Raw genomic sequence first — 20,121 nt, forward strand, 5'->3', positions numbered from 1 at the left:
TTTGCACCACATCAGATTCCAAGTTTAATGGTGATGCCACCTGAAGGTCTTCATATTTCTATTTGAGCAGATGATGTTTTAATATGTTTTAATCATCATTGGGACAATATCTACCCTGTTGAAGTGTTTGATTAAAGGGTACATCAAGTTATTGCACAAGGAAACCTGGCCAGACTCGTATTGGAATGAAATTCGGGGATGAAAATTAATTTTGTATATTAATTGTGAATGATATTGCTGTACACCTACTTGTTCCACGTAAATTCAAGTTACACTGTGGTGGAATATTTCGAGAAATTTGCCTGTAAGGGCTCCTTTAAGTTAATAAATCATTAAAAGACATGATTTGGATAAAAATAAGATACCTAATAGCCGATAGTTCTAATCACTGTTAGTTCCAATGACCGATAGTTCGAACAACTGGAAGTAATAACTTTCAGTAGTTCGTATGTTATATAGTTCAAAAGATCGGTAGTTCAAATGGCTCATCCGATAATAAATTATAAATACGATTTGGACAAAGTTGATGTCGTATTTGCGAGAAGTGCTGAAGGAAGAAAAGTGCTAACCTCGATTTCCTTCCAGATTCGCCATGCGATGCGCCTAGTTCCTATCTGCGAGCGTACCCGGATAGTCGCGCAACCAGTTGCCCGACCGTCGGACGCGTCGGTCGCCGCGTTATGCCCTGAACGGCGCCTGCGCCGCAGCGTTGCATGACAAACGGACGAAACGCCGCCATCGTGGGCATGGCGTCCTTCATGACGAAGAAGAAGAAGTACAAGTTCCAGGTGGACATCTGCCTCGAGGAGCTGCTCGAGGTTCCCTTCATATCGGCCGTATTGTTCGCGAAGCTGCGCCTGCTCGACGGTGGCAGTTTCCAGGATCACAGTAGCAGGTGAGTCATGCGCACAACGGACGGTGATCGGAGGCTGCGCGGCCTTGAGAGTGATCTTGGTCGTTTTAGTTTCTCATTGAGTTTAAGAGCTCATTCTGAAGGCCGGCCTACACTACTCGTGCTCGTGCTTGTGTAACTCGTAATGTGGACTATAGCTCGAGCCGAGAGACAGCCACGTGAGCCTGTGGCTTGAGTACCTCCGCTTGCTGTCGGTACATCAAAGGAAATTATCGAGTTATGTGGTCGACAACAAGCCTGTGAATGAGTCTACTAGACAAGCCTAAAATGGGCGGGCTCCAGCACGAGTAGTGTGGTCCGGCCTTTACTCAAAAGAAAGGGCCATTGCTAAATAAAAGATCCCTTAATGTTGGTGTGATATTTGACCGACTTGTTTCTTGTTAACTTTATGATGAAATTTTTTCATTTGACAGAGACGACTGTAGAAGTCACAATAAGGGACATGCTTCGAACTCTTCTTGTGCAGGCATTGGAAATTCAGTACCCCTGGGAGTAATAGTGTGTGACATGAAATGTTTAAATTGTTGTTTCCATGACGTTTTCGCCTGTTCGATAAAATGTCTCCACGGGACCGTCTTTCGTGCGTTGTTTTCCACGTTCGAACAGTTTTTCTTTCAGCCACCCTCATTTTTACTTGAATTCACTCCGATTTGAATTTGTGGTTAACTTGCATTGAATAATCCACTGTTAAACTGCTTTTGAGGAACACCAAAGCAACACGTATGCTTTTCATATTCTAGCACAGTTAAAGATGGTTCTAATTTTTGGACAGATTACCAAATACGCCTTTTTGAGGGGTGTAAACCCCTTGCTCATTTGTGACCGAAAATGTCAAATTCGCTTTAGGTTTTCATAATATCAAAGCCTTATGAATGCTAATTGTGAGGTTTCAATTAGATCGAATTCATATAACACAAGATATCGCAGATTGAAATTTGCTATTTTTTAATAAGGCCATTTCAACGATGAAAATTTGTATGGAGAGACAAGCTTCCGACTTAACATGCGATAGCATGATCGTAAACCTCTATCTGCTGTTTTAACAAACGGTCAAATATCTGGCAGTATTTTCGATAAAATGCGTTTTTTATTTTTCATTCCTCAGTTCACCGAGGAAGGTCCTCTGGAGCGCAATGAACCATTGGGTCATCAATGGGGAATTGTCCTCAATTTGGGTTATCACTGCATATGAAAGTTTAAACTGAATAATTATGGGTTTCGTTCATGAGTTTTTCAAATTCACTACGGAAACTATTCAAAATCAATCTTCAAATATAGCGTTTTAAAATTTAAATCGCTTTGTTTCAAGTTTACTATTTGGCAACAGCGCCTACTAAAAAATAAAATGAACAATCTCCTATCAGCTTATTTATAAAAAAACAGCTGTTTATTTACAGCCATCATAAGGCGCGTACTTACTGGCGTGCCTCAACAGCAACCAGCCTTAAAAATCCCATAAAATTTTACGACCTTCCTCGTTCGTCGGAGACTTAATGGACAGCCATCTTTGTCTACCTCATCAAGATAATGTATTTGTTGTCCTTTATTATCAACGCATATTTCATTTGACGTTGCCAGCTTGTGCAATTGATACAAAACGCTTTAAATTTTAAATACCCATTTTTATTTTTCATTTAAAGTACTTAAAATAATTTTTTTGGAAAGCGGTTGAAATGGTTATTTCAAAATGTGACGTTTCAAAGATATTTCACAAAAAATACATCATTTTTGTCAGAAGGAGTATTCCCTATTAATTTTCTACCGGAGAAAGCCCAAAACAACCCCTATTTTCAATATCATGGCACAGTGTTAGGATGCTTTTATTTTTAGAGTTCTTTAGGGGTGTCTAAACCCAAAAATTCGAAATTTCAAATTCGATTCTATACTTCTATATGAGATCCTCATGAACGCTTATTATAAATCAAGATTGATTTTCCATGTTACTCAGTGTATGTTAAAGTTGAGCCCGTTCTCGTCAACTTCTACCATTCGAGAACAGAAAGAATGGTAAAAAACAACGGAGAACTGTCATAACAACGTCCTTGTCGGTTACATCATAATAATCATTGGTAACCTATTGAATAACTCTCGGTATTTTAATCGATTTACGGCATAACTATCCGATTTATTATTGCAAGAATGGTCTTGGGACAGGTTTCAACGGGACCGTTATTGTATCGGCTATGCCGTTTATCATTCCGGAGGTTATATTATGTCGATTACATGAGAGTTATCACAAATCGAATTTATTTACATTTTCAAACATTCTCGCGCCAGTTAATTATACCTATATATGTAACAGATTGTTGAACGACTTGATAATGGAGTTTTAAAAGCGCATAAATCCGATGGTGTTGAATCTGGAAATTTTCGAAATGGAATTTCAATGGTCCCACATTCACTTTTTCAGAACAGGACAGAAGTTAGGAAATTACGAACCCAATCAAAATTCTTCTTTTCCCTGGTAGAAATTTATAGTTTATAAGAGATTCATTGATACTGGTTCTATGGGAATAATTCGTGGTCTTCCAATTTTCAGTTTAACCTAACGTTTTCCTCAGTCTCGGCTCTCCAGAGGAAATCCTGTTAATCAAGACGAAAATAGACGTTTCTAAATCCAATCGGACCGTGATCGACCGACACATTTTATAAACTGTCCAATTAGAGTGCCATCGAATACGTCCACACTTCGATTTCTGCCAAATTACGCTGTAGATTTGGCCCGCGGTTGCCAAATTAACCGGTTAAAGAACTTCTACCATCAGGGGCGTCTCAGGGCGCATTTTCATCGATCATCCAATAATGAAAAATGCTCAGAAAAATGTTTCGTCATTCAGATCCTAGGGACTCTTGAAAATACTTCATCAGTTTCACAGTAACTGTACTGGGCGGAAATTTCTAAGAAACCATTGACCGAAAAATTGTTCACTCTCAATAAATCCCCATCTCTATAATACGAATTGAAATTTTTCGTTAATAGAATTCAATTTGTTGGCTGAAACATCTACAGGGTGTGAGTCCTCAACTCGTACAAATATTTTAACAGTAGATAAATATTTTTTATTTTTGAAGATCAAATTACTCAAAAACGCCTCATTATAAAAGAAGATATGAAGAATACTCTTATTTTACAAAACGTTCAAATATTTATTGGGTAGCGTCCAACTTAGTTTCAGGAGTTGGGTCCTTTGAATTTCTTGTGTTTTTATGGTACGTAATGGTCATAATGAGAAATCTGGAAGACGTGGGTGATATCTTGTGTTCGAAAAAGATTTATCAAGTAAACTACAAATCATATTCCGAAATTAATTTCATTCGATAAAACCGTTCGTGAGATGGAATTAAAAATAATTTTTTTTTTATGGTTTTTCATCAGTCTGTATCTTTTAAACCGAGCCGATTCGGAAAAAATGGTATGAGAATAAAGTGTTCCTTTTGACCTCAAGAATCTACTGAAGGTACTTTTATTGAAGATTTACAGGGCAAGTCAAAGACTCACCCTGTGAATGAGTACCATTATACTTTAAACAAATCGACATCTTTTTCTAACAGAATTTACTGTATTCAACAGCATAACTCGGGAAATGTCTTTGATGGCGTTCCTGACTCTTCAAATCAGCCCTATTTTTGACTGAAGTCTTGATGAAATAATCCAGAGGATTGAGGTCTGGCGATCTTGCTGGCCAGGCAAAAGGAACATAGGTTACCATCCATTGATTCCCGAATAATCTATCGAATTTGAATGATGTCTATATCTATGGCAATGCTTCTTTCTGGAAATAATCTAGAGCAAAAAATTAATCTCATTCACCTTTACTATTGTAATAATGTATTGAAGTATTCTATGTCCACTTCATTCCTAGAATAATGTATGGAGACTCGACAGTTATTGATTATTTCACTTTTATGCTGAATTTGCCTTGAAAATGTAAGTAATATATCAACATTTATGAGAAGCTATTTTTTTGTATGATTTGAGATAAAAAAAGGAGTGCATTCATATTTAAAATGACGAAGTTTTCCATTCTTGGTACAACAGATAAAAAAATGAATATATTTTAGTATTCCCAGTGAAAAAGTGCCTGTAGCAAGTCCTCATCGTTTTTAGATATTTACGAAAATAAAAAAGTTATGGCACACTTTCGAAATCGACAAAATATCAAAATTTGGTTATATCTTCGAGAAAAATGAAGATATGTATCGTGTAACGGTTTAAACCCAGGACTCCTTTCAACGTTTTCCACCTATCTGGTCTGGAAGTACCAGAAACAGCCAATATCAAGAAATTTGGGATAGCCTCTACATATATAAAAAACTGTTGTAATTTATTCATTAACATAACACCCGGGGGTTCTGTTTCAATGTCACTCAGTAAGTAACGTTCAAAATCTATCAATTAAAAAAAATCCATCGATGATACTGATTTGATTCAATCAAAGCACTATCTGAGATCATTTAAATTCGTTTTTAATCTTATCTGCCATGATTCATTGTCGATTGATTCGTCCTATGAAACAATTAAACCGTACTAAAATAGCATTTATTGTGGTAACTAACAATGCCTGTCGGTGTAGTGGAGAAAAAAATCGAAGTAAACTCCTGCGAAGGACCAAGTTTCGCAGTTGGAGAGAGTTTCATTCAGTGGTATCTTACGCAATCGTATCTCTTGTTTTCTTCCTCAATTTGAATGGCAATGACCGTGGAGAACATCGTAAAAACTTCCTCCATTATTCATTCGTCCAAGAAGATTGGATAGAAAATGCGTGGCTCGGAGAAGAAATAAATAAACTCGGTATAAGGGATTTTGGCGATAAGCCGGGTTGAGATCTTGTGAAGGGACCATTTGTTCCATCTGAATTGAGGCAGGGCGTAGTTTCAGCTATGGTAAATGTACCAGGGCTATTCTATTAGTATAAAATGAAAGAAACAACAAGTGAACAATTCGCAAGATGACACTGACATTTTGCGTGTACCTTCAAAACGTTTACTTAGGAAAAAATAGAAAAACAGCAAATTTGAGTTAGATCTTTGTTTAAGAAAAACTATGCATGTCCCCCAAAAATCATAAATTTCGATAGCGCATCTATCCAGTAATACTGTCCAAAAACGGATTGCAAAAATTCCTTCATTTGGAGTCTTACCACCGAAGCGAGTGGCAAAGGGTGTAATTTTTTGTAATTTTCAAAATCTCGAATATCTCGAAAACCAAGGGATTTTTACTAAACAGGTACTATATTATCCATTTATTACGCCACACCCCATATATACATATATCGTCCATTCAGTTTTATAAAAGCACTCGGTTGGCCTTGGCAATGTGTCACATCCCATACTGTGAAGTCATCCATCTATGGAAAATCGAGATCGAAAAAGTGCCATCCGTTTGTTCCTAGCTTTGACAGTTACAGGGTTATCATTTAATCCCATCGAATTTTTTCGAACCTGTGCATATCTTGCTTTTGCTATTTCTGTAAATGTCTATGAAACAACTTAAACAAATCAACAATATCTCCGTTTCTATCTTTTTTGCCAAATTCCTAACAGTTTTGTGGCATATGCAAAGTCTCTCACTGGAATCTATTCGAAAACTCATTAATCACACATTGGCGAAATGCAAACAGATGATAATATTATGTTATGCAGAGATATTTACGATGATAACTCCTCTAAACGTGGATCATACTCCGATTATTATTATCCATTAGATGATGGATACATGGAGATTTGTGTACAGTAGAAACGTAACGTCATGAGACTTGGCTGGTTCCTGAAATAATTGAACAATAGACCCATTTCTAATTTCACTTTCATCATTCACACGAATTTATGTGAAACTCCTCCAAAATAAATACCAACAGATTGGTATGCAGCAAGTGGACCACAGCATTGACCGATTCGCCGTAGGCAAGGCTGAAACCAAGGCAATAACACATCAGCCACGCTGATCACTTGCGCTTGCATTACATGTGTATATCGTACATATCCATTTCATCAGAAAATTATCAATGAATAAATAGGAAGGGATGCGTTTTATTCATTCCTTCTCCCCTTTGTTATCAGTATTTTTGTTTCAGAAGAAAGCACAGAAACAAAAAGGTTCCAGAATATACGGGGTGTCCAAATCAAAAAACGCCTATCTTTATAAATAGTCACAGCATTGAATTTTTAAACTGCATTCAAATTCAACCGGATTGTTAATCAAAATTATCTTTGAAGTTATGTATTCAAACAATATTGGTGATTTGAAAGGTTTTGGAAAAATGGGCTTTGTGGGTGCTTATGAAGTATTTGAATTCTCATTTGGTTCTTCTTCTTTGCATTATTTCTCTCTAATGAACTTCAACGAGAAGAGGGCTATCAAGCAGATTTCATATCGTTTCATGATATTTTATGGAAATTTCTCGAACACATGTGAACAACCTTCACTATTGATAGAATATACAAGGTGGGTCAACGGTGCTCCATTGGTCGATAACTCTTAGGAATTCGGGATATGAGAATGATTCGTAGGCCAACAAATTTCATGGTTATGATGGTTTCAAATGAAGATCATATCTTAAAAACTGTTCGAGATAAATGTATGAATTTTTATTGAATATCCGAAGTGGTTTCAAGTCTTTTTGAGTTTTTCGGATCACTTTACAGGTGGTCCGAAAGACACTGCAATTTTTCAAAAATCAACTTCTAAAAAAGTCAATAACCCTATTTTTTCAAAGGACAAGACTTGAACATTTTCTGTCAATTGGAAACCCTGGTGAATGGTCTTAATTTTTATGTCAACATTATAGGATTAAAATAAGTCTTAAAAACCATTTTAGGCCTAAAATTATAACATTAAAAATGAAGATTACCCACTCTAGGAGGGTATCCAACAGACAGAAAAAGCTCAGGGCCTGCTATTCGAAAAAATGGTCGTTTTGCATTTTTTCAAGGTATTTTTTTTAAATCGCATAGTCGCAGTGACCCAAAAAGTGACTAAGACTTAAAAACACTTCGGGAATTCAATAAAAAATCATACATTTATCTCGAACTGTTCTGTAGTTGAAACTGAGGTTAAAACCATCATAACAATGAAATTTGCCGAGAAAGGTGGTCAAAAAAGCACTCAGATTAAATAAGACAATTGAGAATTTCATGTTGATTGAGAATATGTTATTAAAATTGAATTTCATCATTCGAAAAAGTAGTATCGTGTTCCACCCTTTTCGGACCACCCTAGTGGACTAGTGTCAAAAATAATTTCAGCTTATGCGATAAGCAGAGTCGATTCCTCCAAAATTTGAATCATTCTTCTAGCCCAACAATTTTAATGGTGAGTTTTCGTAGAGTTACTAGGAAATAATACCTAACAAGAAAAGGGCCAAACACGTATACGTCTCTTTCTTAGGTTTTAGTTCTCAGTAACTCTGTATAAACTCACCATAAGAGTTGTCGAGTCAAGTTGTTGTATCCCTACAGGATACAGCTTCCTTTTAAACAATTCTAGCATCGCAGTAGGCGTCAATTTTGAAATTATAGGACATTTAGTTCCAGACCCATCTATAAGGAGCAGCATAGGGTAACAATCATTTATGCTAACGTCGTATATCAAAATCAATCTCTCCTTTTGAAAATTTGGTTCATTTCATAAATTTTCAATCGAACTCTCGACGAATAGAGATAAATTGAAAATTCATTATTCTGATGGAATTATAGGAATAGAATGTTGTACTGGTGAAATTGCCCAGAAAGTATCGCGTTCATCTTAATTTTCCTGGCTTTCACCAGGTAGCATGGTATTCTTGACAAAAGATCGTAAGACGGAAGTCTCTTATTATTTCCATCTGTGGGTAGGTAATGAAAAACGACGGAAGTGTAAGAAAGGTCATTCCGATTACTTTTCGTTATACACTGATCGTTTTGGGATATTGTTCGAAAATAACGTGAGAAATTTTATATACGACATTGCCAAGGTTCAGTGCAATTATGAATCAGCAATGAAAGAAGATTCCATTTTTTTTTCGATTCAAATTACTGAGAGTCATTTAAAACGTCTGGCACTGGTTAATAGCGATTTCTAAACTTCGTTGAGTCGTTATTTTTCATCACCGATCAGTTATTACTTCGAATCTGGCAACCAGATCACTCTTTATAGTCTCTCAAGTTAATTTTGTTTGTTTGGTATGATCAAGACACATCTCGTATTGACTTTCGAAAATTTCCACTAGTAATTGAAGTATAAATTATTGTTTTTGAATAAGTCAAACAATAAGTGGAAGTATCTAATGTGGAGACTTCGAATTGTCGTTCCATCAATGTGTGCTGGTCATGAATCAGAGGATTATTGTCCCTCATCAGTACGGTGCAGTGTAACACATCTCAACCGGAGGATGGTGTCTTTAAGGGAGAAAAGGGACCCGCCATGAGGGATATTCTATAATATGTGGAAAGTCTAACATTTCAACAGTTTAAACTTTTTTTAAATTTTTTTGTTATACTCATTCATGTCCGTCTTACAATATAGGCGACAGAAGCCACTGGTTTGAGCTATTATTCCCACAATCACCTTATGAACTTCAAACGTTGAAATTTGCAGCGTTTCAATCTAAAGCTAAATTCGATTCAAATATCCGTTTTCCTGGTTTTCACGAAATAGCGAAAAAAAGAAACGATTGATCCTCTGTGGTCGTCGATCACGTTTGTCAACCTATCGTCCGGCTTAGATTGATTCCGATATATCCAGAACGACACGTTCGAGTAGATCGGATCGTTGGTAACGTTGGAAAATTGCCCGTTCGTTGGTTAGCCTCACACAGTTGACACTACTTCCGGAAGATTGATGTTTATTGGATCCGAACCGACCGAAAATGAGTTTTGGGAAGGTGAGTGTGCGTACAGGGATTGACTGGGAAAATCTGGAAAATGTTTGCAGTCATGTTACACCAATATTTCTCTGTCGTACTTCGCCATTCATGATGTCCCTTCCATTGGGATAGACGATCTGATTTTCCTCTCATGAGACCAGCTTTGAAATTGAAAGAAGTGAACATAACACAGGCCAACACACATTTTGGTGCCTTCGATTTGTTAACTGTTCCTGAGTGATTTTTAGATGCAGAATGTAAAAAAGTTCTCAGATTTAGTTTTTGAGATTTTTAAAAAAAATTGTGTATATAATTTACGTTATAACTGTTATAATATATAATATTACTATTAACAGTTAAAAAAAAACAAAGACAAAAGGATTTAAGTATTTATTGCAAAAACTTAATTTACATAATTACATTAGTCACCAATCACAGAAAAATTTTCTTTTATACGATTTTCTAGAATGGAGTTTACTAGGGCAGTCTCGCTGAAAGCTCCAGCAGTAGTCCGCCATCATGTGGCTATCCCATCGTCCTTGATAACGATCTTCCATAGTTTTAATATCCTGATGGAATCTTTCCCCCTGTTCTTCACTACAATCACTTGAGTTTTCTGGAAAACGATCTAGGTGGCTGTGGAGGTAGTGAACTTTTATACTCATGTTACAGCCGAGAATATTAAAATTTGAAAGCATAGTTTCCACTAATTCTAAGTAATTCTCTGCTTTATGATTGCCAAGAAAATTTTGTACTACTTGAACAAATGAACTCCAAGCGTTACATTCAGTCTCGTTCATTAATGTGGTGAATTGTGGATCTTAAACAAGTTGCCTTATTTGAGGACCATCAAATATACCAGCTTTTAGTTTTTCCGTGCTAATGCCAGGAAGTTTACGTGACAAATACCCAAAACAATTTCCATCTCTATTTAAAGCCTTCACAAATTGCTTCATTAGGCCTAGCTTGATATGCAAGGGCGGAAGTAAGATTTTTTCTCTTGAAACCAAAGGTTCGTTGATCACGTTTTGTATTTCTTGAATCATGACATCTCCTGAAGGCCAATTTTTGTTAACCCAGTGCTCATTTTTAGCTCTGCTGTCCCAAAGGCACAAAAAACAAGGATATTTTGTATAACCACTCTGCTGTCCAAGGAGGAAGTTAATCATTTTTAAATCAACACAAATTGACCACTGATGTTCTTCGTATTTAATTTTTCTCAGAACTAATGCTATTGTTTCATATTCTTCCTTCATGGTAGTAGAATGACCAATAGGAATTGAGCCATATTTGTTACCGTTATGTAAAAGAACACATTTTAAACTACGTTTTGAACTGTCAATATACCATTTATCCTGTAACGTGTATCTCAGAAACTAAAGCTGATAGAAAAAATCTGGTGGCATTTTTGGAATCAGCACATTGATAACATCTAAAATCAGATGTTAGATTTTCGGCACCAAATTTTTTTTTCATTTTGTTGGCCTGTGTAATCTATATGTTTCCTGGAGCAGAATGACATTATTCACTGACGGTCATAATTCATTCACAAATCACTTGTGATTAAAGAGCCTTTTTCATTGATCTCTTTCCCCTTAGGAATCCAAATGTAGATTGCAGCGACATGGTGATGGCAGTTCGAACTGAATCGTTAGTAGAGTCATTTTTTGAAGGAGATTTTGAAATTTTCTTCAAATAAATCCTTTTTTCTCAGTTTATAGTTGCCTTTTCTCATTTTTGAAGATTGTTTGCCGACAATGGATTCAAATATGTTAATTAATATCAATTTCAGATTATGTTCTGAATTAGTCCATGAAACAGAGTACCTTATATTCTTTGAAAGTTTATCTTATCTTCTCCAGTATCTACAATGACTACAATTGGAACATAGATGCAAAGAAAACTTGTCCAAGTTGAACTGGAAATTAGAAATGATTTTTTAAATGGAGTTGTGGAAAAATTACCCGTTGGGGAAAACAGATTTGTTTTTTGTACAAATTCTTTTATTTTGAGGTGGAAAAAAGTGACAACTGAAAATAATATTGGAATATTTGCTCTAAGGATTCAAATTATGAAAACTTCACTAATCTTCCCTCATTATTAGGAGATAGATGAAGATATATTCAAAATATTAAGATATATTTAAAATAAGATATTCTCCGTTTCTCGATATAAACAAACTACTTTTTATTCACAAAAATTGACACCAGGGGGCCTATCGCTTGTTAGGAATTCCCAATCAAAGTTCATGGTCACAAGAGACGTTTATGGCATAGACATAGAGACATGGACTGAGCAATGTCAGCATGAAATTGGCTTTTTTTATAGAAAGAGAGAAATGATCGTCGGGAATTTACCTGTCTCTTTTTTGTTCACATAGAGGTGAATGTAGACCAATCAAAATTCTAGAAAGAGACAACTGCATTCCCGACGTGCGTTTCTCTCTGTCACTTTTTTTGACCGTATTTCATGCATAGATAGAAAGGGAAGGCACAGTCCATGTCTATATGTCTATGGTTTATGGTCACAAACACAGAAAACTCAACTGGGAGTGACTAGGGTTCAAATACACTGCTCAACTGCTAAATTTCTCTTTATTTATGGCGTTTTAAAGTTATCTGGAACATCTCTAATACATGTGTTCTTTTGGTAAAAACTCGGTTATTTCAAGTGGTTTTTATCATATATTTTTTTACTTACTCAGACTCTTACCCTCTGAAATCGATTGAGGACTGGTCAGTTCGCTCTCCAGAAATGAATTGCATCTAGCATACCTAGACAAATATGTCTAGACAATAGTGCTCCCTAGAACCGATCAACAATCTCGAGTAGCTTTTTAACGCCTCGCAAAATTTCATAAATTGTCTCATCAAAATTATGTCTTTAAGAAAAGAAAACATGGGACGAGCTCATGGGGTACCAACTTAATACTAGCTCTACTGAGAATCGTCGTTCAATTAATGCGAGCTAGTAGACTGTGGACCGGTTTCTGGATTATTGTCCCTCGTCAGTACAGTGCAGTGTTACACATCTCAACTGGTGGATGGTGTCTTTAAGCGAAATATGGGGTCCGCTATGAGGGATATTTTTCAGTCCCGATCACGACGCGCCTCCTGTCCTAACCAGACTGAACCAATCCTCACTCCTGTAGAATCCTACACCCATTCATGACTCCCTTACAATACCACTAACCTGCAGTCAACGAAACATTTTTTTCACAGTTATTCAATGAAAAAATATATCTACGAAACTTCATTCTTTCCTGAAGAAAAAACAGAATATCAGCTAAACAATCTTCTGCCATCTGATCAAAATTAACATTTATGAAATAAATTGAAGGAAGGTCACTGATCCCCATCAATTGTTGAGCACTGTAGAGCTTGAGAATAACATTATGTTGGAAAAAGGAGATGAGATATTGTGGGTTAAATCTCTTAACATTGGTGGACAAAGTATAGTATTCTAATCGTATATTATGGCCAGAGACAACCTCTGATTGTGGCTAACTTCATCCGCGTGACCATAGCCAGCATAATATGCTCGTTCTTCAATTCAGGCAAATATTTTTTGTTTATAGCTTGATAAATTCTTGGAATTTTACAGAGAAATTTAAAATTGGCAAGAGATTGGCCGAGTTACAACAGTTCGCGATGTCGCTAAATCGACAAACTCGTGTTTCGATCGTTTATTTCCATATGGCACGACCAGATAGTGTCGACATGAAAGGACAAACGGAAATGACCTTGCTTTCCTTTATCCGCGACAATAAGCGAAACAAGGTCGTTTCCATCGGATTTCAACCAGTCTGGATGATAGAGTTACGAGCATATCCGTCCAAAGCCAATTGAGAATCTGTTTCGGTTTATCATTTTCCATTAATAAAATTCCGGAATAGAACACTGATAAGAAAGAGAAAATAATAATCTACCTGAAATTTTCACAGTTCAAACAGGGTAGGAACGGTATTGAAAGAGCTTGTGGAATAATTATGCATTATTCATTCTCCTCCATAATATTTATTTATTTATCTTCACTTTACATATGCCAAGGGTAATTACATGGAAAGGTTGTCAACTATAGACTAGATTTACAATCCAAAAATATAAAATATAAAAGAAGGAAAAGCAACAAAAACAATAAAACAAACAAGTAAAATAAAAGAGGATAAAAGTGGAGGTATGAAGTAGAAAATAGCATATCACATTAAATTGGGTTTTCATCTTGATGCAGCAACAAATCAAGTCTCATTTCCCCCATGTCAGTGTTAAAGAAATCAAGAACTGTACCCTTTGAAAACACTCCATTGTAAATGCCCAGCAGGTGAGTGAGAGGTGACGGACTCTTGCTGTCAATGCAAAATATTCTTCTGAAAACTCAAAACTAGCCACTGGATCAATTCCAAAAGAACATGTATAAATCAGAGGGGATAATATACAGGGTGTTTTCAAAGATAGTGTGAGTTACTAAAAAGTAATGAGAACAATTCGGCAATTCTAAGTTTCCATTTTCATTACCACGTAAATATCGAACAAGCCAATATCCTTAACGAAACCACATGGTCGAATCAGGAGTTTTTTCCCACTGCTTTGCGATAATTCAGCTAACAAACGGTCTAGGGTCATATTAGGATCTTTTTAAGTTATCTTTTTCAACCTTGTCATTTTGAAAGTTTTTTAGAGTCATTCGGGGCAACTGTGCGCACTTTTGCCTTTCAAGCCATACCCTGTTTCAAATGTTGAAGCTAGGAAAATTAAAACATATTCATAAGATAGAGAATTTTCTGATCTATAAGAAAACATCAAAAAGCAAACAAACAAAAACGTTTTCTTTCCGCAAAAAAAGGATTTAATAGAGAAAGTCGGAGTGCGTTCACATGCCCCGTATTGCGGGTAAGTGTGCGCACCCTCACGGGGTAAGTGAACGCAGTGCTTAGTGAACCACACAATCAAAACAAATTACAAAATAATGTCATCAAAATGTTACAATATTAGAGAAATGCTGTTTATTGTCAATACAGAAGCGCTTTTTTACAAGCAGTGCATTATTGTTCGTGCCACAATTCTTGGTGAACACAACACTTGATACATTCCCCTGTTGGTGGCTCTTCATATTTTTCTGAACAAATAGGACAATATTGATCGAGTCTTAACCAAGAAAATCAACAATGTCATAATTTATTCCTTACTGAACTAATGCCCATATAATGAAACTATGCGCACACTTACCCGCGCACACTTTCCCCAGTAAGCCAAAATTTGAATTGACGTTCTTAAAGAGTTGAGCAGCTAAGAGAACCTACAATTTTTTATTATATATTTTGATTAATATGCCCATGATCGAATAAAATATTGTTTAACACTGAGGGATTCGGAACTTGGACCTGGCAGAATGTGCAGAGATGCTAAAAATTAACAAGAAAACTAGTGAATTTGATTGATTGCAAATAAAAAGTTAAAGAAACGTGGCAAGGCGCACTCCTATGAAAAACTAATATGACGATTCTGCGCCCTTGCCTCACCCAAATGAACCCCTCTTTCATACATTGCATATTCGAGATATACGCACTACGCACACTTACCCACTGCGCTCAGTTACCCCGAATGACTCTATAGGTGATTTTTGGTGAAACGCTTCATTTTGACCAGTTCTATTTTCCGTTGAAAAAAAAAAACCTCACCTTCAAATACATCGTGTATAACAATAATACATGCAGCTTATCGCAAATAAGACCTGCGCTCCTTCGTGCTGAAGCTGAAGACTCTCGCTCTCTATCCATCGGTGGACTGGAGGTAATTTTTAAAATATCGTGATACTAATTGAATTTTTCGATGCCGGATCTGGAAAAAAGACTTTTTTTTTATTATTTTCATCGACTCAACTGAGGATGAAGAGGAGAGAAAGAATGTATTAGCCAAATATTATGAAAATGTGTAGGGTGGTTCACAAGTCACGATTAATTGAGAATATGGGGAAAATCACTAAATCTCCCTGTATCCTGTATCAGAGTAATAAAGAAAGAACACCCCTCAAATATAGGTTATTAAGAGGCACCTTGCTGTCCTCTATCTGACCTCACTGTATGCGTATTTCCCAATGAATCATCTTGTATAAGTAGTGTATTTTAATGAAACGAAGTTCACCTCAAGTTTTGATAAGACCATTTGAAATATCGCCGAAAGTTCATCAGGGAATCGTTCGAATCTGATTGGAGACTTGCCAGATGCACCGCCGATGACAATCTACTCGGAAAAGGATGGTTATTCATTTGTCGTGTCGTTTTTCTGGCTTCGAAATCGGCCGGGATTATATTGTATTAATGCGAGGTTCGTCGAACTCTCTCCTATCGTGTCAGTTTCGATGTTTTGAAACGAGAACAAAGTTTTATCGGTGTTTTCATATCGGTCGCGATTTCGTTAGATGCAAAGTTCACTAGGAAACTTCGACGATTGAAAGTAATGTCATAAATATTGATGAATTGCGAAAGCGATTTTCATAATGGGCCGGAAGTACTACAATGCTTCATTGAAACGATGAAAAGATCCAGATGGACGGTTAGGTGATGATTTGAAGTTTCATCTGGGATGATTGAAAGCACTTAAGTGGTGGGGGATGCTATATTCAATCTCTTGAAGATACCACTTGCTTAATCTCGTTAGCTTTTCTGCTATGATACTCAACAAGCCCGATTTGAAATTCTTCAGAAAGAAGTGCAGCTAGATATAAAAATGAAGTTTGGACTGGAAAAATGTAGACTTCTGAACCTAACGAGAGGCAGAATAGAAGATGGCACATTCGAACTAGAGGAAGGTGCAGAAATTTAAGTATCAAAGGAAGGAGACACGTATGAGTATATAGGCATAAAACAGGCAAAAAAAATCAATCAGAGCTAGATGAAAAAAGAATTAATGCAGAAGTTCACCCGAAGATTGAGGAGATAATGAGAACTGGTCTTAACAGCAAGAATCTGATCTACGCTTGCTCAGCACTGAGCTACTCATTCGGTATCATCTCTTGGACCACCACCGATTTAGCAGCCTTACAGAGAAAAATAAGGACGATGCTGACAAAATACAATGAACATTACCCCAGAAGCTCAATAGAACGGACAGAGCTGCCACGACACCTTGGGGGTAGAGGAATTGTTGATTTGTCCAACCGTATGTCACAGGAAATTGAAAGAATTTCGAAAATATTTCCAGAACAAGGCTGCTTCGTCAGAACCCCATCGTGTACCTACTGCAGAAAGCAAAATGCAGAAACTGATTGGCAAACCTTTGCATGGAAGGCACCATAACGAAGTCAACTATGATTACGTCGACAAATCTGCGTCGAACTACTGGTTGACTTCCGGAAGGGTTTTTCCCGAGACAGAGGGCTTCATCCTTGCCAGCCAGGTGGTTGCAACAAGGAACTATATGAAATATTTGGCCAAGGGCACCATAGTGGTGGACGATAGCTGTCGTTATGGCTGTGCGACACATGAAATCATCCAGCAGATCGCCGGGGGATGCCAGAAGTCCGCATGCACAGAGTACAAGAATAGACATGAAGCTGTTGCCAAGATTTTACATCAAGAATTGGGTATAAAATACCAACTTCTAAGGTCTAAAAAGGTTCCTTATTACAATGCCCATCCAGATTCTGTATTTATTGAAGGATGATCCTCACAAGCTCTACTGGGATCGCACGGTTCTCACAGACTGGATAATTACCACAATATACCTTGGCGATTCCAAATAATAACCTACCAGATAGGCACACCGAAAAAATTTCAAAATACAGAAACCTTGAGGAACAAACCAATGCAAGTTGAATGATATCAAAACCATTCCTATTGTCGTTTCATCACCAGGCCTGATACCCAAGAAACTGACAGAGGATCTGAGGAAGCTTGGGTTTGACAGGATAAGTCAAGTTCTCGAAAAAGGCTGTTCGGGAAAATATGAAGAATACTCATATTTTCTAAAATGATGAAATATTCCTTAGTGAGCGTTCAAATTACTTTTAAGAGATGGTTCATTGAATTTCTGGTATTCTTATCTTATGGTATGTTATGGTCATACATAATGAAAAAAGAAGATGAGTGAGTATAATTTTGTGTTCAGGGAAGATTAATCTCATCAATGAAAAACTATATTCCAAAAAAGTTTCATTCGATGAAATCTTTTGTGGGATATATAGGTAAATGAAAATTTAATTTTTTAATGGATATTCAACAGCCTTTTCAACCGAGCAGAATCGAAGGAGTAGATTAAAGGAAACAGTGTTTTTTACCTCAGGAATCTTCTGTTAAAATATATGTACAAGGCAAAGACTCACCCTGTATAGGTGGGTTATTTGACCACTACACGTGTTTCGCCGTTACAATAGCATCTTCAGGAAGGTGATGTCACACTGTAGTGATTGAATAAGTCATCCGATCAATTTCTAGTTTAATTATGAATTTATCAATTCAATATTTCTCTTGTGATATCCTCCAGATCAACTACGGACTCTCGTATTGAAACCTGTTCACGATTCACCCCCCGATGCTCTTCGCTAAATAATTCGACATATCTACCGTGCAGACGTCCTTCTCATCGAGTTTCGGCGACGATTTCCTCGCAATTGCGCCAATTGAACGATCAGAGGCCGCGTCCTAGTGTAAGATCGGAATGTCGATTTGACTTTCGCCAGATCGATTTGACCCTAGGTCAACTAGAAACGATTGCTCGGACGCCGAACGACCGCGAGGATGTGTGTGTGTGTGTATGCGGAGTTGAACTTGACCCAACTCAGAGTGTCAGTTCTTGTATTATTGATGGTTGAAATATGTACGAATTGTGATCGTGTTCACACTGGAACGTGTTGGCTACACAAAGAGCAACAATAACTAGTTGTTTTTTCTGACATTTGGACAATCCTCTGTCAATGTCATTGAAATCTCCAAGTAGCGGGTAACCTGAATATTTGCCGATGAATTTTCTTCTATTATCGCTAATTTATCGACAAATTGTCCATAAAGTGTCAAAAGTATTTTAATTTATTTCTCGATTTTACCTATTTTCTACTGAATAACCACCGATATAGCTATGAGAGATGATTCCCCAACAAAAGGGTCCTGAATATGTTCAGACCAAGACAAGTCCTCAGTCATAGTAACTCCGAGATCACAGTGATAACCGGTTGTATAGTGTCTTGGATTAAATGGTAGATTTATTTTGGGTTATTTCTACCCATGTGGAGCAATTCACATTTTTCTATATTCAAAGGAACCATCCAAGCACAGCACCATTTCAGAATAGTCGTCGAGGTCATCCTGTAAATGATGCGCCGGTTAACGGGTTACCGTAAATTTTTGCGTCGTCAGCAAACAAGGAGCAAGTCGACTTCAGCATAGCAGGAAGGTCAGATGTAAACAGTAGGAAGAGGAGCGGACCCAAAATAGAGCCCTGCGGAACTCCTTTAACCACATCCCTTGCGGAGGACAGGGAATCTCTAACTCTAACTCGGAATGTTCGGTTGGAGAGAAAAGCTCGGATCCAAAGAAGCAGATCGCCACAAATTCCAAGGTTTTCTAGTTTGAGGAGCAAACGTTTGGGGGGCACTCGATCGAAGGTCTCAGAAAAATCCAAGTGAAGGATATCTACAGGAACGTTACCATTCAGCATCGTGCTATGACGCCTAAATTCTTAATAGGGTATAGGGGAAGAGATTTATCTCAATTGAAAGATCACTACTTGTCCCTTTACATGAATACTATGGTTTGAAAATTTTTATCGTTGAAGTAGTTACAGGAGCTGACAATTTGAAAACTTGCTAGGCCAATTATGTCTCGACAAGGATGTTTCCAGAGAAAATGCCGGAACAGGTCAATTCTCATTCGGAGGAGGACATGTTTCTATCACAATTGTAAGCCAAAATCTCCTCAAACCTAGGTGTAGGGGCTATCATCCCTGAATTCTTCATAGGGAATAGAGGGTGAGCTAATCCTCAATTGGAAGACAATATGTCCCTCTACATAATACTATTTTCTTCCAATTGTGGTATAGCTCACCCCCTATTCCCTATTAAGAATTTAGGGTGACAACCCCTACACCTAAGATTGAGGAGATTTTGGCTTACAATTCTGCTAGAAACATGTCCCCCTTCGAATAAAAATGGACCTGTTCCGGCATTTTCTCTGAAAACATCCTTGTCGAGACATAATTGGCCTGGCAAGTTTTCAAATTGTCAGCCCCTGTAACTACTTCAGGGAATCGATAAAAATTTGAAAACCATAGTATTCATGTAGAGGGTCAAGTAAATCTCACCCCCCTATTCCCTATTCAGAATTTAGGGGTGATAGCTCCTACAACTAGGGTTTAGGAGATTTCGGCTTACAAT

General features: G+C 37.1%; 1 protein-coding gene across 2 annotated transcripts in view; it reads left to right on the top strand.

The window, feature by feature from the left end:
* Window positions 1–20,121, top strand: part of LOC123318709 — a 50,493-nt gene that overhangs the window by 534 nt on the left and 29,838 nt on the right. For both annotated transcript variants that reach the window (XM_044905409.1, XM_044905410.1), the window contains exon 2: window positions 586–895. In XM_044905409.1, coding sequence (XP_044761344.1) covers window positions 714–895 — 182 coding nt within the window. In that variant the 5' untranslated portion in view covers window positions 586–713. The remainder of the gene's footprint in view (window positions 1–585; window positions 896–20,121) is intronic.

Source organism: Coccinella septempunctata, chromosome 8 (genome assembly GCF_907165205.1).
Source record: "Coccinella septempunctata chromosome 8, icCocSept1.1, whole genome shotgun sequence".
Lineage (NCBI taxonomy): Eukaryota > Metazoa > Arthropoda > Insecta > Coleoptera > Coccinellidae > Coccinella > Coccinella septempunctata.